A 26,761-nucleotide genomic window follows, 5' to 3' on the forward strand; every position below is an offset into this window, starting at 1 on the left:
AAGGGGCGTGGCAGTTTCCAAACATTGTATAATGTTTATATATCATTGGTTGAGGCTTTATTCAGAATTATTTTGCGGTAACGACTGTAGGATTTCTGGCAATCTCAAAGTTATCTTCCAGAGCCCAGAATCGACTGAATCTGCCGTAAGAACAACCGACACAAGGAGGAGCCTAAATAAATTTAAGACTCTACTGACTCGAGTCGATCCAGTCTCGTACATGGAGAAGGCGGTGCATCATTGCACCACTACTACGCCACCCCATCCTTGCAACTACTTTTCAAGTACAATGCATCGTGAAGCAATCCTTGGCTTGTAATGTACCTGTTTGAGCGTGAGTAGAGACTCGTTGACAAGCGCACGTTACGGCAATTTCCAACTGTTCTACAAATGTCATTAACCCTTTTAATGTGGGGGGGCGGTCACTGGTGACCCAAGTTCAAGTTCATCTCTCAATTCTTCCAAAGATATAGGCTATGTCGTAGCGGACTGCTTTTGGTTTCTATGGAAAGACTGCTATCTTCTGATTTATATGATACCTAATTTGAAGGTATAGGGCATGAAAATTTTTGAATACCGACGATCTTACATGAAGATTTCGGCTGAAAATACCCCTGCCTAAAATTTCCAGATATTTTCCGAGTGGGAAATATAGTCAGAAATTCTGCCAGGACATAAAAAGTTGGCTTGTACGGTATTCTGTGTAATTTATCGCCGTTTCGAACATCAAACCTGCCATCGGCAAACATCTGTTGGATAATCAGATTTGTGCGAATAATTATCGAGACGGCCGATTTCGAATCGTAGGACGAGGCCGTTCACAATTCCATTTGTGTGCCTTGGAATCAACTTTTATCAAAATACACCAACCAAAACTCTGTCAACAAAAGGAGTTCGTGTACCACCTAAAAATAGTACATTGAACGCTCTCTCATTCGAAATTTCATGCTGGTGACGTCATATTTTGTGATACGATTGTTGATATACAATGTTCTTTCCAATTCTCTACTAGTTGCTGACGATTACCCCTGACGAGTGTCAGCAGAAAATATTCGGGTTCATTTCAATATGAATATACTATTTAATTGTATATTGAAGTTCTGTACCTTCATCATCATCAAACGTTGTTCTGGGGAGTTTTCTGAGGGGGTTTGGTAATTGTGGTCACGCTTTGGTGATTTTCAAGAACATAGTTCAAGTCGAAGTTCGTGACGGAATATGAGTCATAAACTGGTTTACTATGCCTGCAAATGGTGGGATATGACCGGAGAAAGTATACCACCACGTTGTTTCATGTCATTAACTGGGCGGTAGGGGTCCGATTCGGTAGTGATCTTGAACTTGACCATTATGACCACTCACTGACCACGGCCATATGTAAATTTTTCATGTATTTTTGATTTTTTGATATCTGGCGAGCCGCACGGTTTACGGTCATGGTTTACGGCTTGTTTGAAACCAGGCAACGGTGGCTACGCACTACCAGAGATGGGCGGATTCCCAAATTTCGGGATCCGAATCTATCCGGATACGGCTGGCAATTGGAAATTCAGAGTCCTAAAAAATCCGGCTGGTGAAGGTCCGGTTCGGAATCCGAAATAATCCTGCCAGAACAATGCTAATTATTCAAATTGCAGAAAAAAAACGGCTAAAATCCGACCGTCACCGCAAATTCAAAATCCGGATCCAGTCCGGCCAGGTAAGAAATCAATGAAATCCTGCTCCGGTTCCGGCTCCTGAACCGGACTGTGGCCATATCTGCGCACTGAGGCATCATTTTTGACTCTCTAACGCTATCCTGGGGGTCAGTCTGGAAAAAGGAGAGAGAGAAAGAGATTTATCAGAGAAAAAGTTTGTTTATTTAGTCTTATAAAGAACCCTAGACATGGCATGGGGTGTCGATCGAGGGTGGAAACGGTAGAAGGCTATACTCCGGCCACTTTTAAACTGGAACAGATCAGATTAAGTGGTTGGTGAGGTCATGGTATGAATTTGAAAAGTGACGGTCAGCTCTGCAAAATCTGACCCCCCATTAAAAGGGTTAAATAGGCTTTTCGAAGTACAGAACTTCCAATATTGCAGCAAACAATGAATCTTCTTTCCTTAGAAATACTGCCACCTAGTTGTCGATACTATAGCAACGACAGTAGTAATATTTTTCTTACAGGTTAGGTTTTCGTATTGTTGCTGTAGCTGATTTATCAAGTCTGCAAGCCTCCATTTCGTAGCTTTCAATCAAACATGTCTAATCAGAAGGGAGCGAAGATTTATGTGAGGACAAAACCAACAGCAAACTTCGCCTATGGAATGATCGACCTTCTTGTTAATGAAAAGGCATAAAACAGGCTGCATAATATTTTTCTTTCGCCATATATTTTGACTGTATTATTTGACGATGAACCTGTGAATGCATCATAACGCCAGTATGAACTCCAGATTGAGTTCAACTTTGCGTTTCAGCATCCCCTTTTCTTTGTGCAGCTACGGGGGTATGTGATGAAATTGCAAATCGGAGATTTCAATACAAATTAAAGAAAATGCGCCACATTTACTTGTTTCATGAATCGCTAGATTTCAGTCTCTCCGTCTCAAGAAAAAAACAAATACGCATCTTTAGTAACGGGTGATAAACTAAAGTTAAATGAATAATTTTCACAAATGCAAAATCTGTTCTGCACTCTGTTCAGTAGTGGCACTCATTCCAGAGGAGTCAAAACTTTCGATATCAAGAGCCTGCAAGACATCTTCTGATCGTTGTGTTCTACTATTAGCGCGAATCAAAATCATCCATCTATCTGCGGCCAGAACTATCGCTTGCGTCCGTTCACAAACAGCATGTATTTTAATCAATTCCGTCCATGTTCAATGTCTTAGCAAACATGACAATCACAGCAGGCGTGAAAGATATCATATTTCTATGTAGTACGTGTCAAATGACAATCGCTGCATTTTGCCTGTGTAGAAATTGACATCCTTGGACATTAATATCAAGGTTTTGATCTTGTCGCGTCGCGTCTTCTAATTAATCACGTTTGATCAATGTATTGGTGCGGATTTTGTTTGCTCACTTGAAGAGCAGCATCACAAAATCCATTGCTTATTTCTAAAACGCAGTATTCACTAACTAGTCAGGCGGTTCCAGGCCTAACTGGATTATGGGTATGCCGCATACCCAAAAAAGTTCCTAGGTATTCGCGGGAGCACGGCATACCTGAGTTGAGCGCCTTTGAATGAAATGTACTCATTGTTCGTTTAGTCACTGCAAGTGGGTGAATTGACATTTTTGGCACTTTGTGTTTCCAAATCAATGATGATGATGATGATTACGCTTTCTAAAAAAACCAACTAGATAAGGTCCGGATTCAAGACTTAAAAGGTCAGCATTCGAGCTGCAGTCCACCAGTTGAGTAGCCCTGGTGTACAGCATTTCTTGACCTAACTCATTTTTGATGGTTGCGTGGATGCCTTAACCTTGGTCTCAACAGCTAGACCTGTCTTGGTCTCTTCTTGCCATTTGGTCTTGTTGTTGCCGACAAAAAAGCTACCTGATGACAAAAAATAAGATAGAATAAGGACCTAAGTCAAAAATAACGACAGATATTGTATAGGAGAATGTAGTTTTATAGTTTTAGCTTTAACATTGACCTATCCTGGACCCATCATGTGATTTTCTTAACCTGGGGTCCTTGAGCACTCTTATTGCATTCCTTATTTACTATTTCTCTGTCAGGTCATCAACATTCATGCTGCTAAAGGCGAGTGGCAAAAGATTGCAAACAATCAATTGTTCAAGGTGGACGGGATCCTTCACAATGCAAGTCAAGAACAGGTGGGGTGAGCAATGTTCTGTAATAATTTTGTCAAAACCGTCATTGGGTGGATCTACTTGGTAATGCATCATCACCGCACAGGGTAATCGTGATTTTGCAATAATCAATTACAGCATTTTCAATCAATGGTAATCGTGTGATCGGTTACATTTGAGAAATTTCAAAGTCGTAATAATCGGTAATTTTGCAGATATTCTATTGTTTTGTAAAAGATCAACTCCCGTTATCAAACTTTTCCCTTATACAAGAACTATGATGTAAACGGAACACTAAATAGTGCGATGTATCCAGTTGCTTACAGTAGAACGTTAAGATATTTCAACTACACTGCTCATCACTATAACCCAAGTATTAGCCATGCTCATTGTGCTAAAGAAAATTATGTCCACTCCCCAAACTGTTCATCATAAAAAATATGTGGCAGCTTTCGTATTATATGGATTGTAAGAATGTAGGTGTATAGCATCCGTGTGTTACGTTATGATACATAGTGGCAGATATGACTAAATTTTCTGTTTATGTTGTCATATTTTCCTGATTCCGTCACCAATCTTCATTTTGCCATTATTTACAAAATTCACACCACCCTACTACATCATGTTATATCTTGTGTCGATATGAGGCAACCTTGTCTTATTCTGATATGCGTTCAAAGCACAGGTGTACGTCTGAAGCAGTGGAATTGTTATAGCGACTAATCGAGATTACTTTTCCACGTAATTGTAATCGTAATTGATTACTGCAAAATTAGGCTGTGATCACCATGAGGTGGTTTTGAAGTAATCGCAATCCAGTATATTAATGCAGTAATCAGACCATATCACACCATTCATTGACAGTGGCGTGTTTATGTGATAGCCCTCATCATCCTATCATCTTTTTATATGCCTCGTGTCAATATTTTTTGCGTTATTTTGGATATTTCCTGCTTTTCGTAGTAGGGTGGCAATTTTAATGTACAGTTGACTCCGCTGAATTTGGACACTTTGCTTACGCTCACTTTTGGCGGAATTAGGCGAAGAATCATTACTTAGTTACATGGGCACGAGCTCATTGTTGATGGTTACTGTATGGATCGTCCTTGTTTCACTATAATCACTAGGGCAATTTTTTTTTTGACATGTCAAAAAAAGTCAAAATTAGGTCAAAATTGTAGCGTTAGGTCAAAATTTGTCAAAATTGTTTACAAAGTCAAACATTTTTTGACCTCTGCAGTTCGTGTGTATCGTAGATTTTGCGCTTAACATTTGATATTTTACAGCTTGTAGCCTACTTTATAGGCCTACCGTTGTAAACGGACCATCGTCTTCTCATTGTGAATCATAAATGGTCAAATGAAACAAATAGTGACATGGTTTTATGGTCAACGTACCGCATTATCCTAGCAGAAGCAAGACTGCTTGGACATTGCATGGTTCTTATATCAAGAAGCGCAAGCTGAAAAATTGTGATATAGCCAACATTGTCAGGATGAAGTAACACGGTTTGTCACCAGCAGTGTGCACAATGCACACCACTTGAGTGTTGTCAGCCAACAAATGCTGCTGTTGAACGTTCTTTCTCCGTTCTTGGCAAGCTACGTAGTAAGGACAGACACTTTCTACCCGAGAAGGTAGGAAAGGATCTTTCGTTGTACTACAACAAATTTTAATTATTTCCACCAGAATACGTAATGTCACTACTGGAATTCTTCATAGGGCCAGATTTCGTTAAAATACTAGTTTTTCATGTAAAAATCTGTCAGTTTTTGAGCCAAAAACGTTTTTTCAGGCCAATCTACTTTGTAAGGACAGACAGTTCCAACCAGAAATGAAGATAAGTAGTACAATTTTAACATTATATGCGAAAACACCTAATTTGCATACGTGAGGTCAAAATTTAGTCAAATTTCAGTTTTTTTAGGTCAAAAAAGGTCAAAATTTAGATTTTTTAGGTCAAAATCTTCCGTTTTTTAGGTCAAAAAAAAAATAGCCCTAATAATCACTCATATTGTATTGAAACGAATGGAATAGTCTACTGGTTATTGTGTCATCTTTACTTAACGATAGGAGATGTGAACCTGTGTCCAAATTAACTGGAGAATTAATTGTCAATTTCTACTATTGCTCATTCCCGATCAGATTGTCCGAATAAAGCGACTGCCTGGGTTATCCAGTGTCCGAATTAGGATGATTCAACTGTAATTAATGTACGGGTCAACGCATGCAGTCAATGTAATCGAACCGGTTACTTTTATTGGGCCTCTCTGTATCGTCATTCCTAAAAACTGGTTACTCAAAGGTTTACGCTGAAGTGGCGTCGAACTTGGTCAAGAGATCTCTGCAAGGGTACAATGGGACTTTGATGGCGTACGGACAAACGGGCGCTGGAAAAACTTTTTCCATCACAGGAGCAACTGATAATTTCAAGCAAAGAGGAATCATTCCCAGAGCTGTCACACAGGTATTGTGCAGTTAAGAGAGGTGGTCACTCTGGTCAGTAACCTAGTTATTCAAAGTACTTGAGTAGGTTTTGCCTTCTCGTGCTGATTGCTTGAGTGGTTATGTTTATATAGTACTTACAAGATTTTAAAGCATAACTTATTTACTTTATTCACATTGGAATTTGTAATGTAGGAAGTATATTTGTGACGATTTCACATCACTATCATGAGAGAAATCGTAACAACATCGCGAAATAACCCCCATATCAAGGTAACTGATTATATTTTGTACAATTGTGCCAATTTTTAGTATCCTATCATTTTGCTTTAGTCACAAAGATCTACGGGTACCGTATTATTACTAAAGTAGACATGAACTGCTAAAAACGTGTAACCCCTTGACTTGCGTACTTTTCATTTTCTACTTCCACTGGAAGTAGTCTTTAGAATCACTTCTTCTCGTAATCCAGTCGAAATTTTGATTCTCGCATTGTAAACCCTCAGGTAATCTGATTGCTAGGTCAGTGGTTTCCAACAGCCAGCCAGCCAAATATATTTTAATTTTATATCTCATTTGCAAAATGCAAGGAATTGGACAATCAGCCGTGAACAATAGAAATCAAGCATCCAATTTTAAATTGATTTGGAAATTTGAAACAATATGATATAGAGCTCATGGTATACTTTGGACTAGGCTCACGTCACAATGTGTTGAGTGATGCACCAAGCTGTGCAGCCTACAACTCGTTTAAAACCAGTTATATGTGAAAGCTTAGTTCACTTGATCAATCTTTGGCTTGATAGAATTCATTGTTGTTTGCAATTAGACTTGTGAATATGTTGTGTCTGCCATAGGTTTTCAAAGAAATTGAAGAGCAAGTGGACAGTGCGGTCGCTGTACGTGTATCCTACCTCGAAATGTACAACGAGTCCATGTTCGACTTGCTCTTGACGTTGCCAGATTCATCAGGTCCAAGTGAGTTGTAATCTTACGCTTGATAACGGACATTTGTTTTACTGTCTTTGATGCTGTGTTTTGTCAAGGTGAATCCTACAAGGCAATGACAATAGTTGATGCGGAAGACGGCAGCGTATGCATTAAAGGCCTATCTCTTCAGCAAGGTTTGCAAATGCCAAATCGGATTATACAAATTGCTTTCCTATTTCTCATGTGTTTATTTTTTGTTAGGGACACGTATTTCATCATTTATATTATAAATAGGGCTGGAGGAAATCGAATACATCAGTGATTTGATTCCGAATCGAGTGTCAGAGCATCACTTTTTGCGTAATCATACCAGTATGGATGATGTGATAAGTTCAGAGATATGTACCTTTTATGCAACCACCAAGAATATATTGATCGTCCTACATCACATAGAAATAAATTTTGTATTTCATTGCACTTTATGATAATACTATGGTAGTTTCAAACTGCACTACGTGTACACGCAATTGAGATTTCAAAGCTGCCGCGTTGGGAAATAGTACCAAACTATAATTCTCGCAGATAATAGAACGCTCAGTGAAATGGATTGTATCATTTCAGTACTCCAGAAAATCGCCTGTCGCTACTTGTCTCGAATCGTTACAATTGATACTCAATTCATTGTGCCCAGCCTCAATTATAATGCAGAGAGTAAAGTTTTGTGTCAGTTAGTTTTTTTTTAATATGGAAGGTTGCTTTTGCAAATTGCTCTCACAAAATAGAGTGATTATGGGAGAGGATGCCAAGATTAGTCATGGGGCATAATGAGACATGCAATTTTTGCATGGAAAAATTTTCTGATGGACAGATTACTTCAACTATGTTGTTCCCATAATGTCATTCTATAGTCCTGCCATATTAACGAAGCAAACAAATTTGAGGTTGGGCAGGAAAATGCCCAAAACTATATTTTCATAGTCTATGTCTGTTATGTGAGTTCATGTTTGTAAGGGCATACCTATCATAATACTTGATATTATAAAACAACATTACTGGAGCTGTTTGAGTTCAATATTAGCTGTGTAATCATGCACTTACCTTTGACAAGTAATTGACAAATTTTTTTTATTCAAGTTTATACAATAATTGAGGTGTGGGGGTAAGATGAGACAAAACCATCGGGGTAAGTTGAGACATGGGTATCAAACATCTGTTCTATTGAAAACCTCGCAAGATTCAAAATTTACTGTTGAAGACACACTAAATGTATTTATTTATCTAGTTCTAGTAGTTGACCAGATGTGACATTACAAGACAAAATAATAACGAAACTCCTATTGTTGCTGGATCCCATGGCAGTGTTGGGATCAAGTCACTACCTTCGAGTCACGAGTCATTTCGAGTCATTGCACATTTTGACTCGAGTCAAGTCAAGTCAGTCGATTTTCAAAGGTGACTCGAGTCAAGTCGAGTCAAGTCAAGTCAAGTCAAGTCACGAGTCAAGTCACATTTCAAGTCAAGTTGCCTTTTCGATGTATGTATGAGGCATGATTACGTCATTGCAATTTGCTAGCTGTCACAGTTTGAGTGGTCATTGATTCCGAACCGATGAGCTAATATAGAGTTAAATACACACGCAAGAAGGCGCTTTATCGCTCACATATACGCAGAGGTGGTCAAAGTAGTCATGAAAGCTACTCAAGTAGAAGTAGAAGTAGCGACGAAAAAATCTACTCAAGTACAAGTAGAAGTACTTCTTTCGTGAGCAACCTAAAACTACTTGAAGTAGAAGTAGAATTGACTGACTTTAAAAGTACTCAAGTAAGTAAGTAGTTGTGAAAACGATTGTGATTGGATGTATTATAAAAAGGTGCAAATTTAGCTATGTGATAGTAGGGTGGAGTGAAAAATGGAAAATTTTGAATTTCAAAACGGACACTTGAATTAGCAATTTATGTGTTTGCAATATGGAGTTGTCAGTCATAAGATTGATCACTACACGCTTTTGGCCTCGTACCCTGCTTCAGTGCCTAATTTTTCCGAAAAATGGTCTAAAAATCAATAATTTGCTCGTAACTATTTTTCTGTTCATTTTTAAGACAAAGTTCTGTGGAAGTGAGATAGAAACTTGTTGCTTCCGCATCTTTTGAGCCCAAAATCAGCTTTCTAGCCGAAGCGGTCATCAATATATAGCGAAATTAGCTATTTTTGGCTCGTTCGGTGCAATTGCACGACCACTAGAGGGTGCACGAGCCCAAAATTATTATAGAAATTATTTTTTTTTCAATTTGGCACAACATATCAAGTGTCCGTTTTGAAATTCAAAATTTTCCATTTTTCACTCCACCCTAATGTGATAGGTGACGAGCTTGATTCATATTGATGCATACCAGCAGGTATCCAATTTTCGATAGCATAAGCATTCGTCCACATCATGGGATGAAAATGATAGTATTGATGAGGAAACGCGATACTAATCCTCTGTTTTCTCGAACAACACGTTTTGGAAAATAGCATGTTATGGCGCACTCCACTATATTATAAGGCCCAAATAGTTCAGTCGAAGAGCAATATGGAGAAGTTGTATAGTATATGGTGTAAACCAGGGATCGCCAACTCAAAAAGGGTCGTGGGCCACTTTTCAAAATTTGTCGAGGCCGCGGGCCGCATGACTTTAATATCGCGATATAATTAGGCAAGGCAGTATCACAGCTATAGGTTTTTATATCTCTACGCCAATACAACACTGTTCTCTCTACCATGGGCAACGGACATGTTAGCTACGACAGCATTCCAGTGCATAGTCGTAACGGACTGACTGGGGGCCAGATACTCACATCAAACTGTCCAGTGTCCATGTCCATTGCCGACGAACTCCAGACTACTCGATTTCCTCACATCGGCTTACTATGCGCACCGAAATGCTATGAACATTGAACAACCACAGGACTTCATATCGTAGTCGCGCCAAGCGCGGAAATTTTTTCATATTATTGAGTGAATTTCGTCATTAATATTAGTATAGTTCCAAATATTACTATCAAATATTTATCCTCTCTTAGCCCACGTGATCAAATTTACCGGAATAGTTAATGCAGTAAGTTTCTTAAGAAATTTAAGGAAGTTATTAATGTTGTACTGCATCTTTGGGTGGGCCCATTGTTATTAGTCCCCGTTGACTAGAACACGATTGCAAATTCATATTTCTTTCAGGGGCGCAACATTTTCCTCTGCTGTTCGTATTTTCACTGTGGGGCTCAGATTACGAAGGACACTAATCTGTTACAATCTATAATCAACTCGCATTGAACCGCGCGTAGCAAGAATAATTTCAACCTCTTATTAATTAGAGAGTCTGCATTTCAAAATGCTTTAGTAATCGTTCCTCCGAAATTTCAAAGCATGTCGCGGCCGCAAAATATGACCTTGCGGACCGCATGCGGCCTGCGGGCCGCGTGTTGGTGACCCCTGGTGTAAATACTTTGCGCGATTAGTAAACGTTAATAAAAAATATGGTGGATCGTAAAAATGCCATATTGTGTAGCTTTATTTCCAGAAATTAAAGGCATTACTGCACTTGCTTTTATACTTCAACATGTATGTTATTCGGACAAGAACTGATATTAATTATAACTCAAAGTATATGATACTGGTAATTGAAAGTGAAATATAAATACTACTTCTAAAAGCAGAATATGTATTTCATGTTTTTAGTCCAGAAAGTTTCAAAGGTGGTATGCTAAAACAGCTCTAAAACTAAAAAAAAGTCGAAGTCCACTCTTCCAGACTAGGACACGCCATGTACATATATGCTAGATTACGATATGACAAGAAAATGCTAGATTGCGAAACATCGGTTTCAAGGGATTTGATGAGCCATACTGTGATGAATTATTTCATATGGGTGAAGGGCGACAATGTGGTGTGAACGGAACCACGGCAACCCTCCACCTGAATTATATTCACCGATACTTTCGTGAAATCATACTGGTCACTCCGTATCCACTGCGCGCGAAGCGTGACGAAAATTCTGTGCTTTACTAAACTTTTATGAAAATTAAATGTTAATACTCCGTAAAAACAGCTCCGAATTCCTCGCGCTATCTTCCTGATTGGAAGATTGAACTACTTCTACTTGACAAACTGAAAATAGCGAAAAGTAAGTAGATAGATCACAAAACATTAGGAAGTAGAAGTAGAAGTTGCGAAAATCAGATCTACTTGAGTAAGTACCAGAAGTAGAGGAAAACCACTTGAGTACTTCGAAAAAGTAGAAGTACTTCGTTACTGACCACCTCTGCATATACGTAGAAATGTTAAACTACGTGATTGCATAGCCTCAGTTTATAATTACCCGCCAAAATAGATAATAGAGAAACGAATAGATAAGATGCAATACGTTACCCATTTACAAATAGATATGATACCATTCGAGCCTGCGCCAATCGTCGAGGACTACATAAACTATATTCGACTTCAATTTCAATAAAACAAGCGGTTTGGTTAAGGTAAGATAGAAACAGAGAACAGCAATTAAATTTTGCTATTCTTTAACTTTACCAGTAGAGGTACGACAACATAAGCTTTAAGCTTCGATCACTTCGTTTGCGGTCAATTTATTTGTGAGAGGACAATCGAGGCTAGGTGAAACGCACGGTCATTGAATGATTGGTCACCCTCACGGGTTACACCAACGTTTCGCGATCAATCCGGACATATCCAAGATACAGTGATTTTTATCGACACCGATTACTTGATGACTTGAAATTGACTCGTGAATTTTGCTCCGAGTCACGAGTCAATCCACATTTCTGATACGCCGAGTCAAGTCAAGTCATGTCATTTTAGCAAAGTGACTCGAGTCAAGTCAAGTCATGCGAAAAATGTGACTCGAGTCTGACTCGAGTCATCCCAACACTGTCCCATGGACCATTGGTTTTTGATATCATTTCAATTTGCGATTGTCGGTACGTAGGGAGAACTTCCAAACGGCTGCAGGACCGTATTAAAGAACACATCCCACCGTCTGTCAAATCTTATATCTCGAAATCGCAGCATAACAATCCGCTTGTTCTCGAGCATAACCAGGCCATGGGTCAAAATCTTCTATCGGCAAGCATTTACTAGAAAATCATACATGTGCTGCTAACTATCATGAGGACATGTTCTCTATATTGGCTAAGGGTTGCAATTTATTACATTTGTCTGTTCTTGAGCTCATCATCATCACTATGAGTAAACCTAGTCTATGCCAACAGAAAGAATTTGTGTATCATTTGAAAATCGAGCAGCAACTTGTTTTGCTTCGCTCCATGCCAACGCTTCAGTTCTCTCGTTTTCCTAACTTTGTATATTTTCTGTGTGACGTCATAATTAGCGATAAATATTGTTGTTTAACATAGTTATTCGAATTCTCGCAATATTGCTGACGATATCCCCTGACGAGGGTCAGCCGAAAAGCTTCGGGAATAAATATGAATATTTTATTCAAATGTGTATATGATGTACAAATTCTGAAAATTCTTAAAAGTGAATTATTTCATGATAATTATATATTATTCATGGTGTTGGTAGTTGATTCATCATTCGGGATGAATTGGTGGTGTAATGAGCAAGAATTGCTTGTTGACTCATCTTGAACACAGTGTGTCTCTTCTTACCCTCACCTGGGGGTAAGTTGAGACATTTGAGCAATGATATTTGAGGGCCAAGAAATCCATCAGTATGTTGTTCAATATAACTCAGGCCATAGTCATAAATAGTACAGATCACAGGCTTTCCATTAGTACCAAAATTAATCCTCAGAAGGCATTACTTTTTGAGTGGCGTTGAATTATCAGAAAAGTGTCTTATCTTGGCCTCCTCTCCCCCTTTGTCACACGTTATCAGAGTATGGTGTGTTATACATATCGAGCAGAAGTGAATATAATGTTGTAGATTTGTATTTCTTATGTAGGCCTACCGGTTATATCATTCAAAGAGCTTCTTGGGAGTACAGAACTTCAACATACAATTGAAGAGTAGCCTATATCATTCGGGGCAACCTGAAACTGCTGCCATTAATAAAAACTTTCAAGCTACTTTGATAAGTGTTTAGAAAAAGTACCTTATGATGTGACCCATTTATTTACTTGCAAATATCCAGTGGATATTCAAAAAACGTCTGTATGTCCATATGTTTTATCAAATGGGTGCACTGTTTGCCAATTTTGAGCTACAATGGATAAATTATCATCCGGTTATACCATCCTTCATTACTTGCTGATGAGTTGTATCATCTGGTTGCTGCTTACATTTGAAAGCAGCTGATATGTCAATTCACTGTTGTATTATTTGACAGCTGCCAATGAGGAAGAAGCACCTAATCTCCTATTCGAAGGAGAAACGAATCGCGTGATCGCAGCTCATTCTCTCAACAAAAACTCTTCACGATCTCACTGTATCTTCACCCTTCATATTGAAGTAAGATATTTTCAATTTGCTTTGTGTGTGTTGGTGCAGTATCGAAAATGAATCGTTCTCATTAGTATACTTGTACTAAAGCACTGTCTGAATTTTGAAAGAACCTGGCTTACGTCTGACTTATACTATAGTCTTAGTGACCTGGTGCGAGTGATCATGATCTGCCACAATGTCAGAAAATCTGCTTCACAGTAATCACCGCAGTCTTATAAAGTATAGCCTGCTTATGATTGCACACAATCAAAGCACTGAAGCTTGCAATAGATATTTGCAACAAATAGCCTTAACAAAGGTAATGATAGAGTTTCTGGTGGAATAAATATACAGTAAGCTACGAAAAACTCAGCTGGAAAGAAACAGAAATTAACTACAGTTATGGCAGGTAATTTTACACGGCAACGTAAAGTCTCATTTATAACATCACACGCAATTGTAAAAGCAAAGTGGTTTAAGCCCTACGTGCTGCATAATACGCTTAAAGATATTGTCTTGCTTGGCACGTGAACGTTAAGACCATTAACATTGATATAGGCTACTAATCCCTAAAATTGTTCTCAAATTTGAATCTCATCCATAGCAGATTTTTGCCACTGATCCAAATCTCAGTGGAAATCGATTTCAATTCCTAAAACTATTTTTACAGTCCAGATCAAGAATTCAGTCAAATGCAGGATATGTGACTTCAAAATTGAATTTCGTCGACCTGGCTGGGTCCGAAAGAATCAGCAAGACCGGGGTGAGCACCAGGGGTTGAAAAATTGTAAATGATAAGAAATCTTGGTTTCAGATGTAGTGAAAATAGATGGCATCGAAAAAAAGGCCTGGGAATCATATAGTTGAATAGGTAGTGACCCTACTTTCGAAATTGGCATGGTATGTATCCACCACTAGACTTGATAAAAAGTGATCTCAATGGACGTCACCGAATGTCTATTGTTTTTACATAGCTAGATTGACAGCAGTGATATTCCAATCATTAATTATAGATGTATATATATATATATTAGGGTTGTTCAGATTTGGACATTTTTTTGGAAACTTGTTTTGCGTAGTTCCAAATGATAGCTTAGTATATAAAAACACCTTTACAAGCGATTTTAGTCATCTTCATCGCGATCTTCCTTGCGCGCAAAGCCCCCAAAGACCCACGGGTCGATTCTCCTTACTACTGACGATTCACCAGAGTGTTGACGTCATATCTTTTTCTGTAGTGTTGACCGTGTCACTGGTTCGCAGCTTTTGTGAAGTTATCAGTTCAAAACGGCTGTGTAGGGATGGGAAATATGTCCATTTCTATAACTGTACTGAAATTCAGTCTTATAAATGCCAGATGTATCTTCGTTCTACCAAAATCAACCAGTCTATCGTGTTCATGAGAAACATGTATTGGTTGCGCGTTTGTTATGAATCATATACCGAAGAAGCACAGTCGTGTTGTGAATCGAGAACAGATGCGCAGATATTTTGAGCTGGTGTTAAGCTAGTAAATGTTACTGAAAGGTATGTAATATGTTATGTCAATAATATTTGCCTCAATTTTAGTGTTACTGTAAGATACCGAATTATCTAATTTGATGGTAGACTAGAACTTGGTTGAAGAAGAATGTTTGAAACGTTGTCTGAAAGGTTGTGCTGGACCCACCAATAACAAGATCGAAATCTGCTCATTATTTGGTCGGATATTCATCTGAGTGTATTATTCACTCCAAGTTACCTACTCTACGCCAGGCTCTACAGTATTTGCTGTATCTTAAAGAGGAATGTCCTAAAACTACCAAAACACAGGATTGTCTTCTTCAAACCGTTGAGGAGGTTGTCAAAATATGGAATATGGCAAGAATAATACCTATTAAGCAAATGCACCACATGCCATATGGATGGGGACGATTCTATATTCTCAGAATATGTTCATGAGGGCTGATCAGATGCAATACTAGTCAAGTTTCGTTACTCAACTGGAGCGCATGATTGTTTCTAAGCTCATTCTCTGTTCCTGCTTTGCTGGACTGCAGCATTGGCCGTGACGCGCCGGGAAACGACTTGCGGTTCATTCAGGAGACACGCGGTTACACAACTACCAATAAAGATGCTGCTGAATCTGCTCTCAATAAGTTGAAGAAGCATCCATGATACATTGTGGAGGAAACTGTGCTTTATGCCCTATTGTCAGAAAAATAAAGTTACGATATCAGAAAAAGCATTGCAAGCCGCCTACTGAAAGTTGAAAAACCGCATTCTTATCGACACAGGCCACCCATTCTCTCATCAGAAAGGACTATAGAGGGGAACACCACTTTGACTGATTTAGTGGGCCCTCAGTCATGGCATTTGTTCAACTAATTTGAGTGTTCTGGAGAATGGTTGAATCAGCCTGTGAAGCAATGGCCTCAATATGAATCATACAATGAAATGAGCGATTTTGTAAGTAATGTCAAAGTCGTCAATGACGCTGCTGAACGAGGAGTTAAACTCACGCAGACTTTGCTTCGATCATCACAGATGATGAACTCCAAAAGGAAAGTCTGCTGCAAGTTGTTGAGCAACACCGTCAGAAGTATCACAATTTCAATAAATCCACACTGAAATCCTTATAAGCCCGCCTGAGAGGAGAGCCTGTCGTTATTCATTTTTTGTTTTTATGCCGAACTACTTCCCAACCTGTTCTTCAATGATAATAACTTCCTTTTCATCTTTCACAAGTCATGGAAATGGTCGGCCTACTATGTACGGATTTGTGTTTTGCCTAATTCTGCTTTTCAAGTTTGATAATGCAAATTTCCTTACAATAAATTCATCAAGTTTCAGAAACATAGTCTGTGCCAGATATTTTTTTTATGTGAACTCAGTTGTAAGAACATACCATAGTGGGTGACGACGATGACTAATATGTGTTGAGATTATTGTTTCTGTTTCCGTAGGAACACGTGGACGTTGCCTGACAGAATGGCATTGGTAGTTGATGATCAGGTCCCCCATTATGGCGCCATGGCTTAACTGTCATGATCTTTTGAGAAGAAGCCTAGTATCATGAGATTATACCTAGGTATTCTGGCCGTACTCGCTATGACAACGTCTTGAACAGGGCAGCCCTGAGTTTTTGTGGTCGGGGGGGGGGGCATCTTTCTTGCAGACTATCAAATGCTGCATAACTTGATGTAGATAAGGTGAATTGGAGCTGCTATTAGGGTGACATTACATTCATATACAATATGTCTTTCATTAACATTTACGAAGTAAAAACCAGATGAAAATGCCGGTATTCGTTCATACATACAACCCGGCCACCTGTAGCCTACCAAATACCTGAAGGTGGGACACATTTGGCATGCATTGGACTGTAGGTATGTTTAATCGTCAAAAAGCCAATTCATCCTGATATTTACAACCTCTACACGGCCGTTTGCTACCGCAAATTTCACAAAAGTTACGAACCGGTAGTGGTGAATCGTCGGTAGTAAGGAGAATTGGCCCACGGATCTTTGGGGGATTTGCGCGCAAGGAAGATCGCGATGAAAATGACCAAAATCTCTTATTGAGGTGTTTTTATGTACTAAACTATGATTTGGAACTACGCAAAACAAGTTTCCAAAAAAATGCCCAAATCTGAACAACCCTAATATATATATGGGTTACATGTAATTGATGTTTCATAGGCCCTTTTCATACCGGGGTTCCGGGAATAACATTTCTCGAAAATGTTTACCGGAACCCCTCTATGTGAACATAACACTGGTGATTCGGGGCGGTATGAACGCGCTTATTTTCGGAGATTTTTACGGGACCGACTGAGTATGAACACGAATGGCGCAGCTGGGTTCCCGGAACGCTGTCAATCAAACTTTTAATTACCGTAACGCGCTGTTCATTCAGGCTGCTTGTATTTCGAGGTCAGATACCTGCGGCATTTTGATCTTCTTGGTAATGGTGTTGGGAATGCATTATTCTTGGATTTATATTCTGTATGCTCACAATACGTAGTCACTGACTACTAGTTAGCTTCTTTTTTCTGTGGTTTTGTAAACAGAGCACGGCTAAAAAGATAGAACACCATCTCCAAATGATGCAGCATTGGGCGAGTTGCCTGAAAACGTTAGCACTTCAACACTAATTTGGCAGGTGATCTTAACCCTTACCAAATTTGTTACATCAAAGGCAAGTTTCTAACCATGGATATGCTGTGTGTAGGTTAGTCACCGTCATATACGCCTACTGAAAAGGGGATTTAGTAACATCTACAGTCCATCCTCAAGATTACCGGACCACGACTGACCTATCGATCTCGCTTCCCATGACATGCCGCCCTATTTCTTGTCGCATTCTTTTTCTATACTATCTTCTTTACTTTCATTCAGTGTGCATACCTCCTCTTTACATCGCCTAGGCCAAGGTGGGTGTCAGATTCCATAGACTACTCCTTGTCGCTTCGACATCTTCCTGTCTTTTCATTGTATCGCATTTTTGTGGTGTATTGAACTGATAAAATTGCTAATAAACCAATGATGATGATGATGATGCTTTGATAGTGGCAGCACAGCAGAGAATGATGTCCTTAGCTCTGACTCACTAACCAAAAATTCAAATTGTACCAACTGGCTGGTAAGCCATCGTACATCATCCGAGCCATAATTTGGTTTTCACCTATGCCTTCATTTTCTTGTTACAACCAAGTCATTCCTTTGTTATGCAAGGTTAGGCAAGTGTAACTTAATTTGATCTTTTCACAGGTCTAGATGGAGGATACTGATGAAAAAGGTAAAAAGGCGGAACTGTGCAAGTGTGCATCAAGTTATAGTTTCTCTCATGAATAAAATGAAACAGCACAAACACATCTGGTTAAGCAAGAGCATTGTTTATTGAGAAAGTCACACAGGGCATTTCCGACATCTGGGCCAGCGATACTTGGATCACCACCAGGTCTTGTCTTCATTGCGTATACCATCCTCTGTATCATTCTGGCCTTAGCGGATTGCAGTTTATGAGAAAAGCTGAACACCGCGCCTTCAGTCGACCAAAATCTTTCAACCTTCATGTGTGCTTTGCCAAGTTTCTGAAAAAGCAATTGTGAATTTTAAGGGCAGCAGAAAGGAAATTTATATTACATATTTGAAATTAGCTTTAGCTTATGCTGTTTGTGTTTCAGGGAAAAAGCTCCATGAGCCGGGGCCGAAAGGGATAGGCTGCGTCATCAGTTATGTAGGCTAGTACAAAACCCTCTGGCTCCCAATCATGAAGTCATCCTGAAAAAACTTGAATGCAGCAAATGCATGTTTGGTACAAATGTTGCTGTGGTAATTTTTGATCCACCCACAACACTCGGACTTGTACAAAGTACTGGAATTTCAAAATGCGCAACTTCAACTAGAACTACTCAATTTTTTAAACTAGCAACTAGAACAGCGGTGGCCAACGTTTTCAGCCAAATCACCACATTCGATTGACGAACTATTCTGCCGGCCACTAGCCGCGCTAAGCACGAAAATTTTTTGAAGTTGATATCGCAAAGTATTCTGCTTTATTGTAGTGTATGAAGATCTACCAAAATGTGACTGGCTCATAGACCTACCAATGCTTAGGAACTGATATTTCAGTCATCACATCTCAAGTGTTGCGGCCAGACTAATCAAATTTTTGATTGGCCTTGCAAGTTCACAATCTGTGCAATTTATTTTTGATAATACTACTAATTTCGGAAATTAACTCGCGAGCCACGGGTTGGCCGGCCCTGAACTAGAACTATCAACCTTTCAAAATCTGCTATTAGAACTAGAACTACTCACTTTCAAATATCCGCAACTAGAACCAGAAACTATTCACCTTTTCAAATCCACAACTAGAACTACATAGTTTTAGTAACTTTCAAAAGTAACTAAATAAGTAGGTTGATGTGCATGTCTGACTACACTACACAAAATATACAAATTTGGTCTCATTTTCAGCAATTTCAGTCAAGTGAGCAGGGTTGTAACCAAGTCACAAGTCGATCCCACTTCAATAGTTTTGACTAGATTCAAGTCGAGTCTTTTTCAATTTATCACCGAGTCAAATCCGAGTCCAACTCATCGAGCAGAGCGTCGAGTTCGAGTCATGGTTCTATGACTCGAGTCCAAGACATTGCGTTGCCATTGATTGCTCAGTTTCCAGTTTAAGTCTATTTTCCATCAATTTGGGTCTTACTTTTGAGACAGAAAGTAGCCTACTTGGCAAGAACAATTGGTCTTTCAGACTTCTTTTTCTGGCATAATGATAAAAGACCAAATTTGTCTGACCTTTTTGCAGTGGTATGCTACGCAAAAACTGATTGACATTCCGCCATGACAAATTTTGAAAAATTACTATGCACTAGGGCTGGGCAAAATTGGGCAAAATTGAGTACCTGAGTGATTCGATTCTGAATCACTTATTACGCTTCGAGTCGAGTATCACCATGATGACATCACAACACAATGTACCATGCCGAAATTCAAATGTGTAGGCTACCTTTTATGCCACCATAAAGAACATAATGCCTATTGTCCGTCACATTAAAGATACTTTAATGTTTTTTCGACCATACCGTTTTCATTGCACTGCTTGACAGTGTTATATGGGATGGTCATGACTTCGGAAATGTGTTATTTCCAGCAACGTTCGTAGCTTTGTACTATATCTCGTATGTTGCGACACGGCCAATCAAGGTTTCAAGGCTTACTCAGTGGAAAAGTTTGTCAAAACTACGGTATAATTCTCGTTAGTAAATCAACTTTCAGTACAATTTCAGTAGCCTACTCGAAAAGTAGTATTTTACTACTCGCCTCGAATCAATAAAGTTAATACTCGATTCAGATTCGAGTACTCGAATCATTGTGGCTAGCCCTACTAGGCACCAGCAATTTTTATTAAAATCAACTTGTGACAGTTGCCTTCTTAAAATACATCTGATGTTTACCTGGATCTATAAACGATTGGCTTCATTGGCTAGCCTCGAAAGAGCGACAGCTACTCAGCAAGCAAGAGAAATTGAGTTCGTGTAATTTGCTTGCTGCTTTTCTTTATGGTCTCGAAGCTCGTCGCAGAGTATACCAAATGTTTCTCTCACGAATTTCTCGATTTCCCTGGTTTCTCTGTACAGTGTACATAAGATTAGATTTACCTAAACCATTATTATACAGCAATCACAAAGATAAACTGGGTTGCCGGTGAACCCAGCCCTCGGTAAACCCAGCCTTACAAACCCAGCCCTCGGTGAACTCGGCCCTCGGGAAATTTTGTATTCACGGATTGAGTAAGCGGGGGAGATAACGCGACGCTCACATACTCTACTTGTTTGTTTTGTGGTATTCATGGTGTTTCTCGAATGCTATGGACCTCGGTGAATTCCGCCCCTGAACAATTTTGAATTAAAGCTGGGGGCTGGGATATTAGGGTTGGCGGAGGTAGGATATTAGGGTTGGTGGAGGTGGGATATTAGGGTTGGTGGAGGTGGAATATTAGGGTTGGGGGAGGTGGGATATTAGAGTTGGGGGAGGGGGGATATTAGGGTTGGGGGAGGTGGGATATTAGGGTTGGGGGAGGGGGGATATTAGGGTTGGGGGAGGGGGGATATTAGGGTTGGTGGAGGTGGGATATTAGGGTTGGGGGAGGTGGGATATTAGGGTTGCCGGAGGTGGGATATTAGGGTTGCCGGAGGTGGGATATTAGGGTTGCCGGGGGTGGGATATTAGGGTTGGGGAAGGGGGTATTAGGGTTGCCGGAGGTGGGATATTAGGGTTGCCGGAGGTGGGATATTAGGGTTGCCGGGGGTGGGATATTAGGGTTGGGGGAGGGGGATATTAGAGTTGCCGGTGAATACAAAATTTCCCGAGGGTCGAGTTTGTAAGGCCGCGCTTGGCGCTTGCGCAATCGTGATCACGTGATCTGATCACGCCGTGACTGCGTGATCTACGCATGCCCTGACCTCCTTACAAGATCGACAAATCAGTTGGTAATAACATTATTAGTTTAATAATTCATAATAATACTTATTAATACACTTAATTACAAAAGTTCCCGAGGGCCGAGCTCACCGAGGGCTGGGTTTACCGAGGGCTAGGTTTGTAAGGCTGGGTTTACCGAGGGCTGGGTTCACTGGTAATCGATAAACGGACTTTGTCGTACCTCGTACGCAGATGTGATCGCCTTGGTGGTTCTTCTCATTCCAGGACTCTATCCTCTTTGCTGGCTTTCAGTTTCTGCTCAGCTTCGGTTGATAATATACAAGCCAGGAACATGCTCGGGCTCTATTACTGATACAGATATTGAGTATAGAGCCCCATACACTTCGAGAAGGCATATCCGCAACATCCCATAGCTAAAAGTTGGAGCCAACTTCTCCGCATCTCACGTATATGCCTCTCCCACATTGTTTTCCACAAGCATATTACAACTGGAACACCCCACAGACATGGTTTCGTAACTATCAACACTTACGGAGAATCGCGTTCATACTGGCCATTATTTCCCGCGAATTTACCGAAAAAACGACCTGTATGAACATAAGTTCGCGGTAACTCTAAATAGGTATGAACGCGCCCTTTTCCCGGAACTGTTTCGGTAATTTTTTCTCTATGTGAACATCGCCTGTTTCGGAACTTGTTCCCGAAAGAGTTTCGTAAATACGGTATGAAAAGGGCCTTATAGGCCCATATATGACTACATTGTATAAGGTGACCAGCTGACTTGAAGACCTGATGGTCGTATCGCTGGCCAACATTTCACCGCAATGCTTTCTTGCATTTGGAAATAAACTTCTGTCTGTCCGTCTGTCAGAAGCGGTCAGTAGCAAAGTGCTGTTATCATAACGACCGCGCGATATCTCCTACTATCATGATAACACTATCGATTTTCAAACACCTCTCTATTTATCATGAGTGATTCTGCATTGTTGCAAAATGCATCTTGGAATTTCAAAAGTACAGTTCAGCTCAGAGTTTCCACTAAATGTGTGCGACTCCTCAACCAAATCTACTTATTAAAGCTACTTACTTCAGTAGCCTACTACGGTCAATCACAAATTACAAAATGATTGTACGATTTTGTTATCATCATTCACAGTCAGAGGGTCTAATCCAGGGGTGGGCAAACTTTTGAGCTCGCGGGCCGCATTCAACATCTGAATCCATTCGCGGGCCGCACTATATATAATTGGGACTATAAACCGAAACGCAATATTGGTATTTGATTATATAGTGAGGACAGGGAGATAATATATATGCTCATTTACACCTATCCACACATTGCTTTGATGATACCGTACAAGCCTCAGAAACAGTGGCGATATTTCATAGGCTGGTCGGCCTCAATAACAAATTTGTCAAAACTATAGCGATGAAAGTCGGTTGTTCAGATTCTTAGAACAGGATAGAAATTTAAATCTCAGAGCAGGGATCTGTTCAAAGATTTACAAATTCAACCTTTGGTTCAGTTCCAGGACACACAACGCTGACAGCATCATAACCATGTTAGCTGCATCACGGTTCTACTATGTGCAGATAAAATATAAACACCCTAATTCTACGCATATATAGAACGAATCTACCTAAGACTCTCGCGAATCGTTTTTTAAGCACATCACTGAAATAAGTAAAACTGGAGTGACCAATCTGAAATCACACTCGTGATCCGAATTATGTCAATCTCGTTTTGGATTTCTGTCATGTTTACCAGATGAAACCTTTCAAACTGCGTGGGCCGATAGATTGATGGCATGAAAGGTCACGGCTGTGGATGAGAGATTTTGAATTATGAAATTCAGACTAAATAGTTGGAAATAATTACGAATGGGATATCAATCGCGTTAAGCGCGAAAATTTTTTTCATTCGAGCTCAGCTTCGGGTCCCCTGCCCTTAGAATTATCATGGTGAAATATGGTGAAAAAGTTTAATTAAGTGTCTGTATTAATTTTGTACGCATTTTATCAATATTTTTAATAAGATTCTTTATACTCTCGCGGGCCGCACAGAACGGTGTGGCGGGCCGCATGCGGCCCGTGGGCCGTAGTTTGCCCACCCCTGGTCTAATCCAACGAGAGGCGATGTACATCAACAAATCGCTGAGCTTCCTTGAACAAACCATGATTGCACTTGCTGAGAATGGAAGAGACTATGTTCCGTTTCGTCAAACAAGACTAACGCACGCCTTGAAGGTTGCTTTCAAGATTCTGTTTCAATCATGATAGATATAGGATTTGTTGAATCTCTGTTTCAGGACTCGGTCGGAGGAAAATGCTGCACCAATCTGATAGCAAATGTTTATGGGGAAGAAGCCCAGTTGGAGGAGACGGTACATTTGCATTTGTTTCCACATTTTATCAATGTGCTTCCGGAATGTACAATGTTGGTCAGACATGGTGGAGCGATCGCTCATCTACCACAATACGTCAAAACACGTCGATCTACACATCTAATACATTACTATAGATGACTGGTGCCCAAAATGAAATGTGCAGAGTCAATGAAATCTGATTTTCATATACTTTAAAACCAAAACATAATGATTGTGTATTGCAAATGAGTGTGATCGATTACTTCTAATAAGTGCGATCAGATGCAACAGCAATCACGATGATTCACACTTACATTTACTTTACTTCCTTGAATTTGATACAAGGATTGATGCGCGAAATAGCCCGTAAACCACGGCGACTGATTCGTTTTCAAAAATTTCATCATTCGTTGTGCCATTGGTTATTTTGCGTTCGTCCTAAAGATGCATCTGCAATTTCGCAAGTTGCCTCCTGGAATGAATTACTAAAAGTATCTGACCATGTTTCAAATCAAATTTTGGAAACTACTGACCCGAGTCATTTTCGAACAATTCATTTTCCAATTGAAGATCGCTATTTCTGCTTGTAATTGAGTAGTAAAGCCGAGTCCCTGACTACTTTCACCATGTCTGAGTACAAGCACGCTGCATCGCTTGCATTTTACTTCAGTTTTGTACCAAGTGCAAAGTTAGTATCAGATAATATCAGTACTATGGCTAGGCAAAATCGAGAATGAAAAGTCTGCAACGTTAAAAGATGTACCCTTCATGCGACCACAAAGAATCGAATGACAGTTTTAAGTAACAATAATGATATTTTTTCAATCATACCTCTCATTGCAATTTATGATAATGCTGTGAATTGAATCTGTAAAATCCGATTCTGATTCAAGTGCTCGAATCATCAAGCCCAGCCCTGATCACTACCATTCGCTATTGACAATACCCCTAAAATTGATATATATCTCGGGCTTTATTTGCAGCTGTCCACTCTAAGATTTTCGATGCGAATGAAGCGTGTTGCGGTACAACCTGCCAGGAATGTGAGTTACGATCCGTGGATTCTCGTCAAGGAGCTCAAGAAGGAGATCAACCATTTGAAAGACGTGAGAACACGGTGAAAGTTCATGTAGTGTAGATCATTTTGCAGCCTGTAATGGAAAAACATGGTATGCGCCTGTTTATCAGGACTTCTGCAGAAGGCGTCAGTAACAAACATTGCCTTTTCAGAGTAGGCTTTAAATACAGTTTTTAGGCAGAACAAGTGTTGGGATGACTCGAGTCATGACTTGACTCGAGTCACCTTTTTCGTATGACTTGACTTGACTCGAGTCACTTCGCTAAAATGACTAGACTTGATTTGACTCGGCGTGTCAGAAATGGGGATTGACTCGTGACTCGAAGCAAAATTCTCGAGTCAATTTCAAGTCATCAAGCATTCGATTTCGATAAAAATCACGGTATCTTGCAATCAGATTGCTTGCGAAACGCCGGTGTAACCCGTGAGAGCGAGCAATCATTCAATGCTCTTTCGTTTTACTGAGCCTTTATTGTTCTCTCACAAATAAATTGACGGCTAACGAAGTGATCGAAGCTTATCCTGTCGTTAACTAGTATTGTAAAGTAATTTATTAGAAAAATGTATATTACTGTTCTCTGTTATTACCTGAACCAAACCTCTTGTTTTATAGAAATTTAATTCGAAGATAGTTTATATCAGTGGTTCCCAAACTTTTTCGGTATGAGGGCCAAATTTAGAATTTCAGAGTACGGTCGGGGCCGCACGAATACCACGGCTATGAACGGAACCAAACAGTCGTCATGGCTATTTCGGAGTAGTTTTATTGCCCTGGCGAGTTGCAAAACTGCACACTGTTTACCGCTACTTATCTGCTGCATTGGGTGCCCGTTGAGTGAATCAGCTTTTCTCGCCTAAACGCGCTAGGCGCGAGAAATTTCTTTAGTTTCATGACTGAATCAGTCAATATGATTGGGAATTGCATGTATTGCTATCAATTTTCATCCTGTCTCTGTTCACGTATTTTGATTTACCGGTAGAGCTGAGTGAGGTGTGTTTGAAAAGGTATAGGCCCCTTCAATAGTAATTAAACATCTCCGGGGGTATACTCGTTAACAGGAGCGTAACAGCACTTCGTCAGGACCCCGGGCTCCCACGTTGTTAGCTTTTGCCACGAACGTGAAGTTGTACTGTTTAGTGAGACAGCGCGACGCGCGATTATTTCGACAATTCATTATAAAATCGGCGAATAAGATCGGAAATTGCATGGTTTTCCTCTTTGCCCACGTAATCCCCGGTAGAGCTGAGTGAGGTGTCTTTGAAACTGCAGACCCCGTAAAATTGAACATCTTCCGGCGGGCGGACCCCTGGGTATGACTTCTTTACACGATGTTATTTCGTGACCTCCTGTCTGCTATATCAAAAAATGTAGAATTGCCCGAACCTACTAAACTGAAAGATCACACGATTTCAGATTGCTATTTCTTCACTGGCATATAATTTTCTTTCCTGGAGGATGGTATTTGTCTTGTGAGGTTCAGATTGCCAAGACAAGAACATTCAGCGCTAGTCATTTAGGCGCCTATATGGACAATTAAACCTATATGTATTTTGTATATATAACGAAGTTTTTGGTATTTCGAAGTTTTTGGTCCGCATAAAAGCAGTCCTTTACGGCCAAGGCTTTCTCGCTGCCGATCGTTCTGACACACTTCTTGGAGTCACATGTTACATGGCCTAAAACTTTATATGTCTTGGTGCGTTGTGGTGCGGTCATGGCCAACGCTGATATGCCTATTTCTATAAATCTTGCGTATTTTTT

At 39.9% G+C, this 26,761-nt stretch overlaps 2 protein-coding genes and 1 long non-coding RNA gene across 3 annotated transcripts; 2 read left to right on the forward strand and 1 right to left on the reverse strand.

Annotated features, from left to right (window-relative positions):
- The first annotated feature begins 340 nt into the window (after window positions 1–340).
- Window positions 341–18,468, forward strand: LOC145456847 (kinesin-like protein KIF9). Its single transcript, XM_080334973.1, has 9 exons — window positions 341–1,579; window positions 1,638–1,699; window positions 3,731–3,829; window positions 6,111–6,272; window positions 7,108–7,228; window positions 7,297–7,374; window positions 13,521–13,642; window positions 14,286–14,378; window positions 18,367–18,468. The coding sequence occupies exons 1-9, from the start codon at window positions 1,489–1,491 to the stop codon at window positions 18,370–18,372; spliced, it is 834 nt and encodes a 277-aa protein (XP_080191099.1). The 5' UTR covers window positions 341–1,488; the 3' UTR covers window positions 18,373–18,468.
- Window positions 18,469–18,470: 2 nt separating this feature from the next.
- Window positions 18,471–20,777, reverse strand: LOC145456852 (uncharacterized). The gene is made up of 2 exons (XR_013920719.1): window positions 20,568–20,777; window positions 18,471–18,689 (listed from the first exon to the last, which is right to left on the reverse strand). It is a non-coding gene; the product is annotated as an uncharacterized LOC145456852 (long non-coding RNA).
- A 2,901-nt stretch (window positions 20,778–23,678) lies between these two features.
- On the forward strand, window positions 23,679–25,163 carry LOC145456851 (kinesin-like protein KIF9). The gene is made up of 2 exons (XM_080334982.1): window positions 23,679–23,939; window positions 24,905–25,163. The coding sequence occupies exons 1-2, from the start codon at window positions 23,829–23,831 to the stop codon at window positions 25,040–25,042; spliced, it is 249 nt and encodes an 82-aa protein (XP_080191108.1). The 5' UTR covers window positions 23,679–23,828; the 3' UTR covers window positions 25,043–25,163.
- The last annotated feature ends 1,598 nt before the right edge of the window (window positions 25,164–26,761 follow it).

Source organism: Botryllus schlosseri, chromosome 15 (genome assembly GCF_051294905.1).
Source record: "Botryllus schlosseri isolate E-star chromosome 15, Bs_hap1, whole genome shotgun sequence".
Classification (NCBI taxonomy): Eukaryota; Metazoa; Chordata; class Ascidiacea; order Stolidobranchia; family Styelidae; genus Botryllus; species Botryllus schlosseri.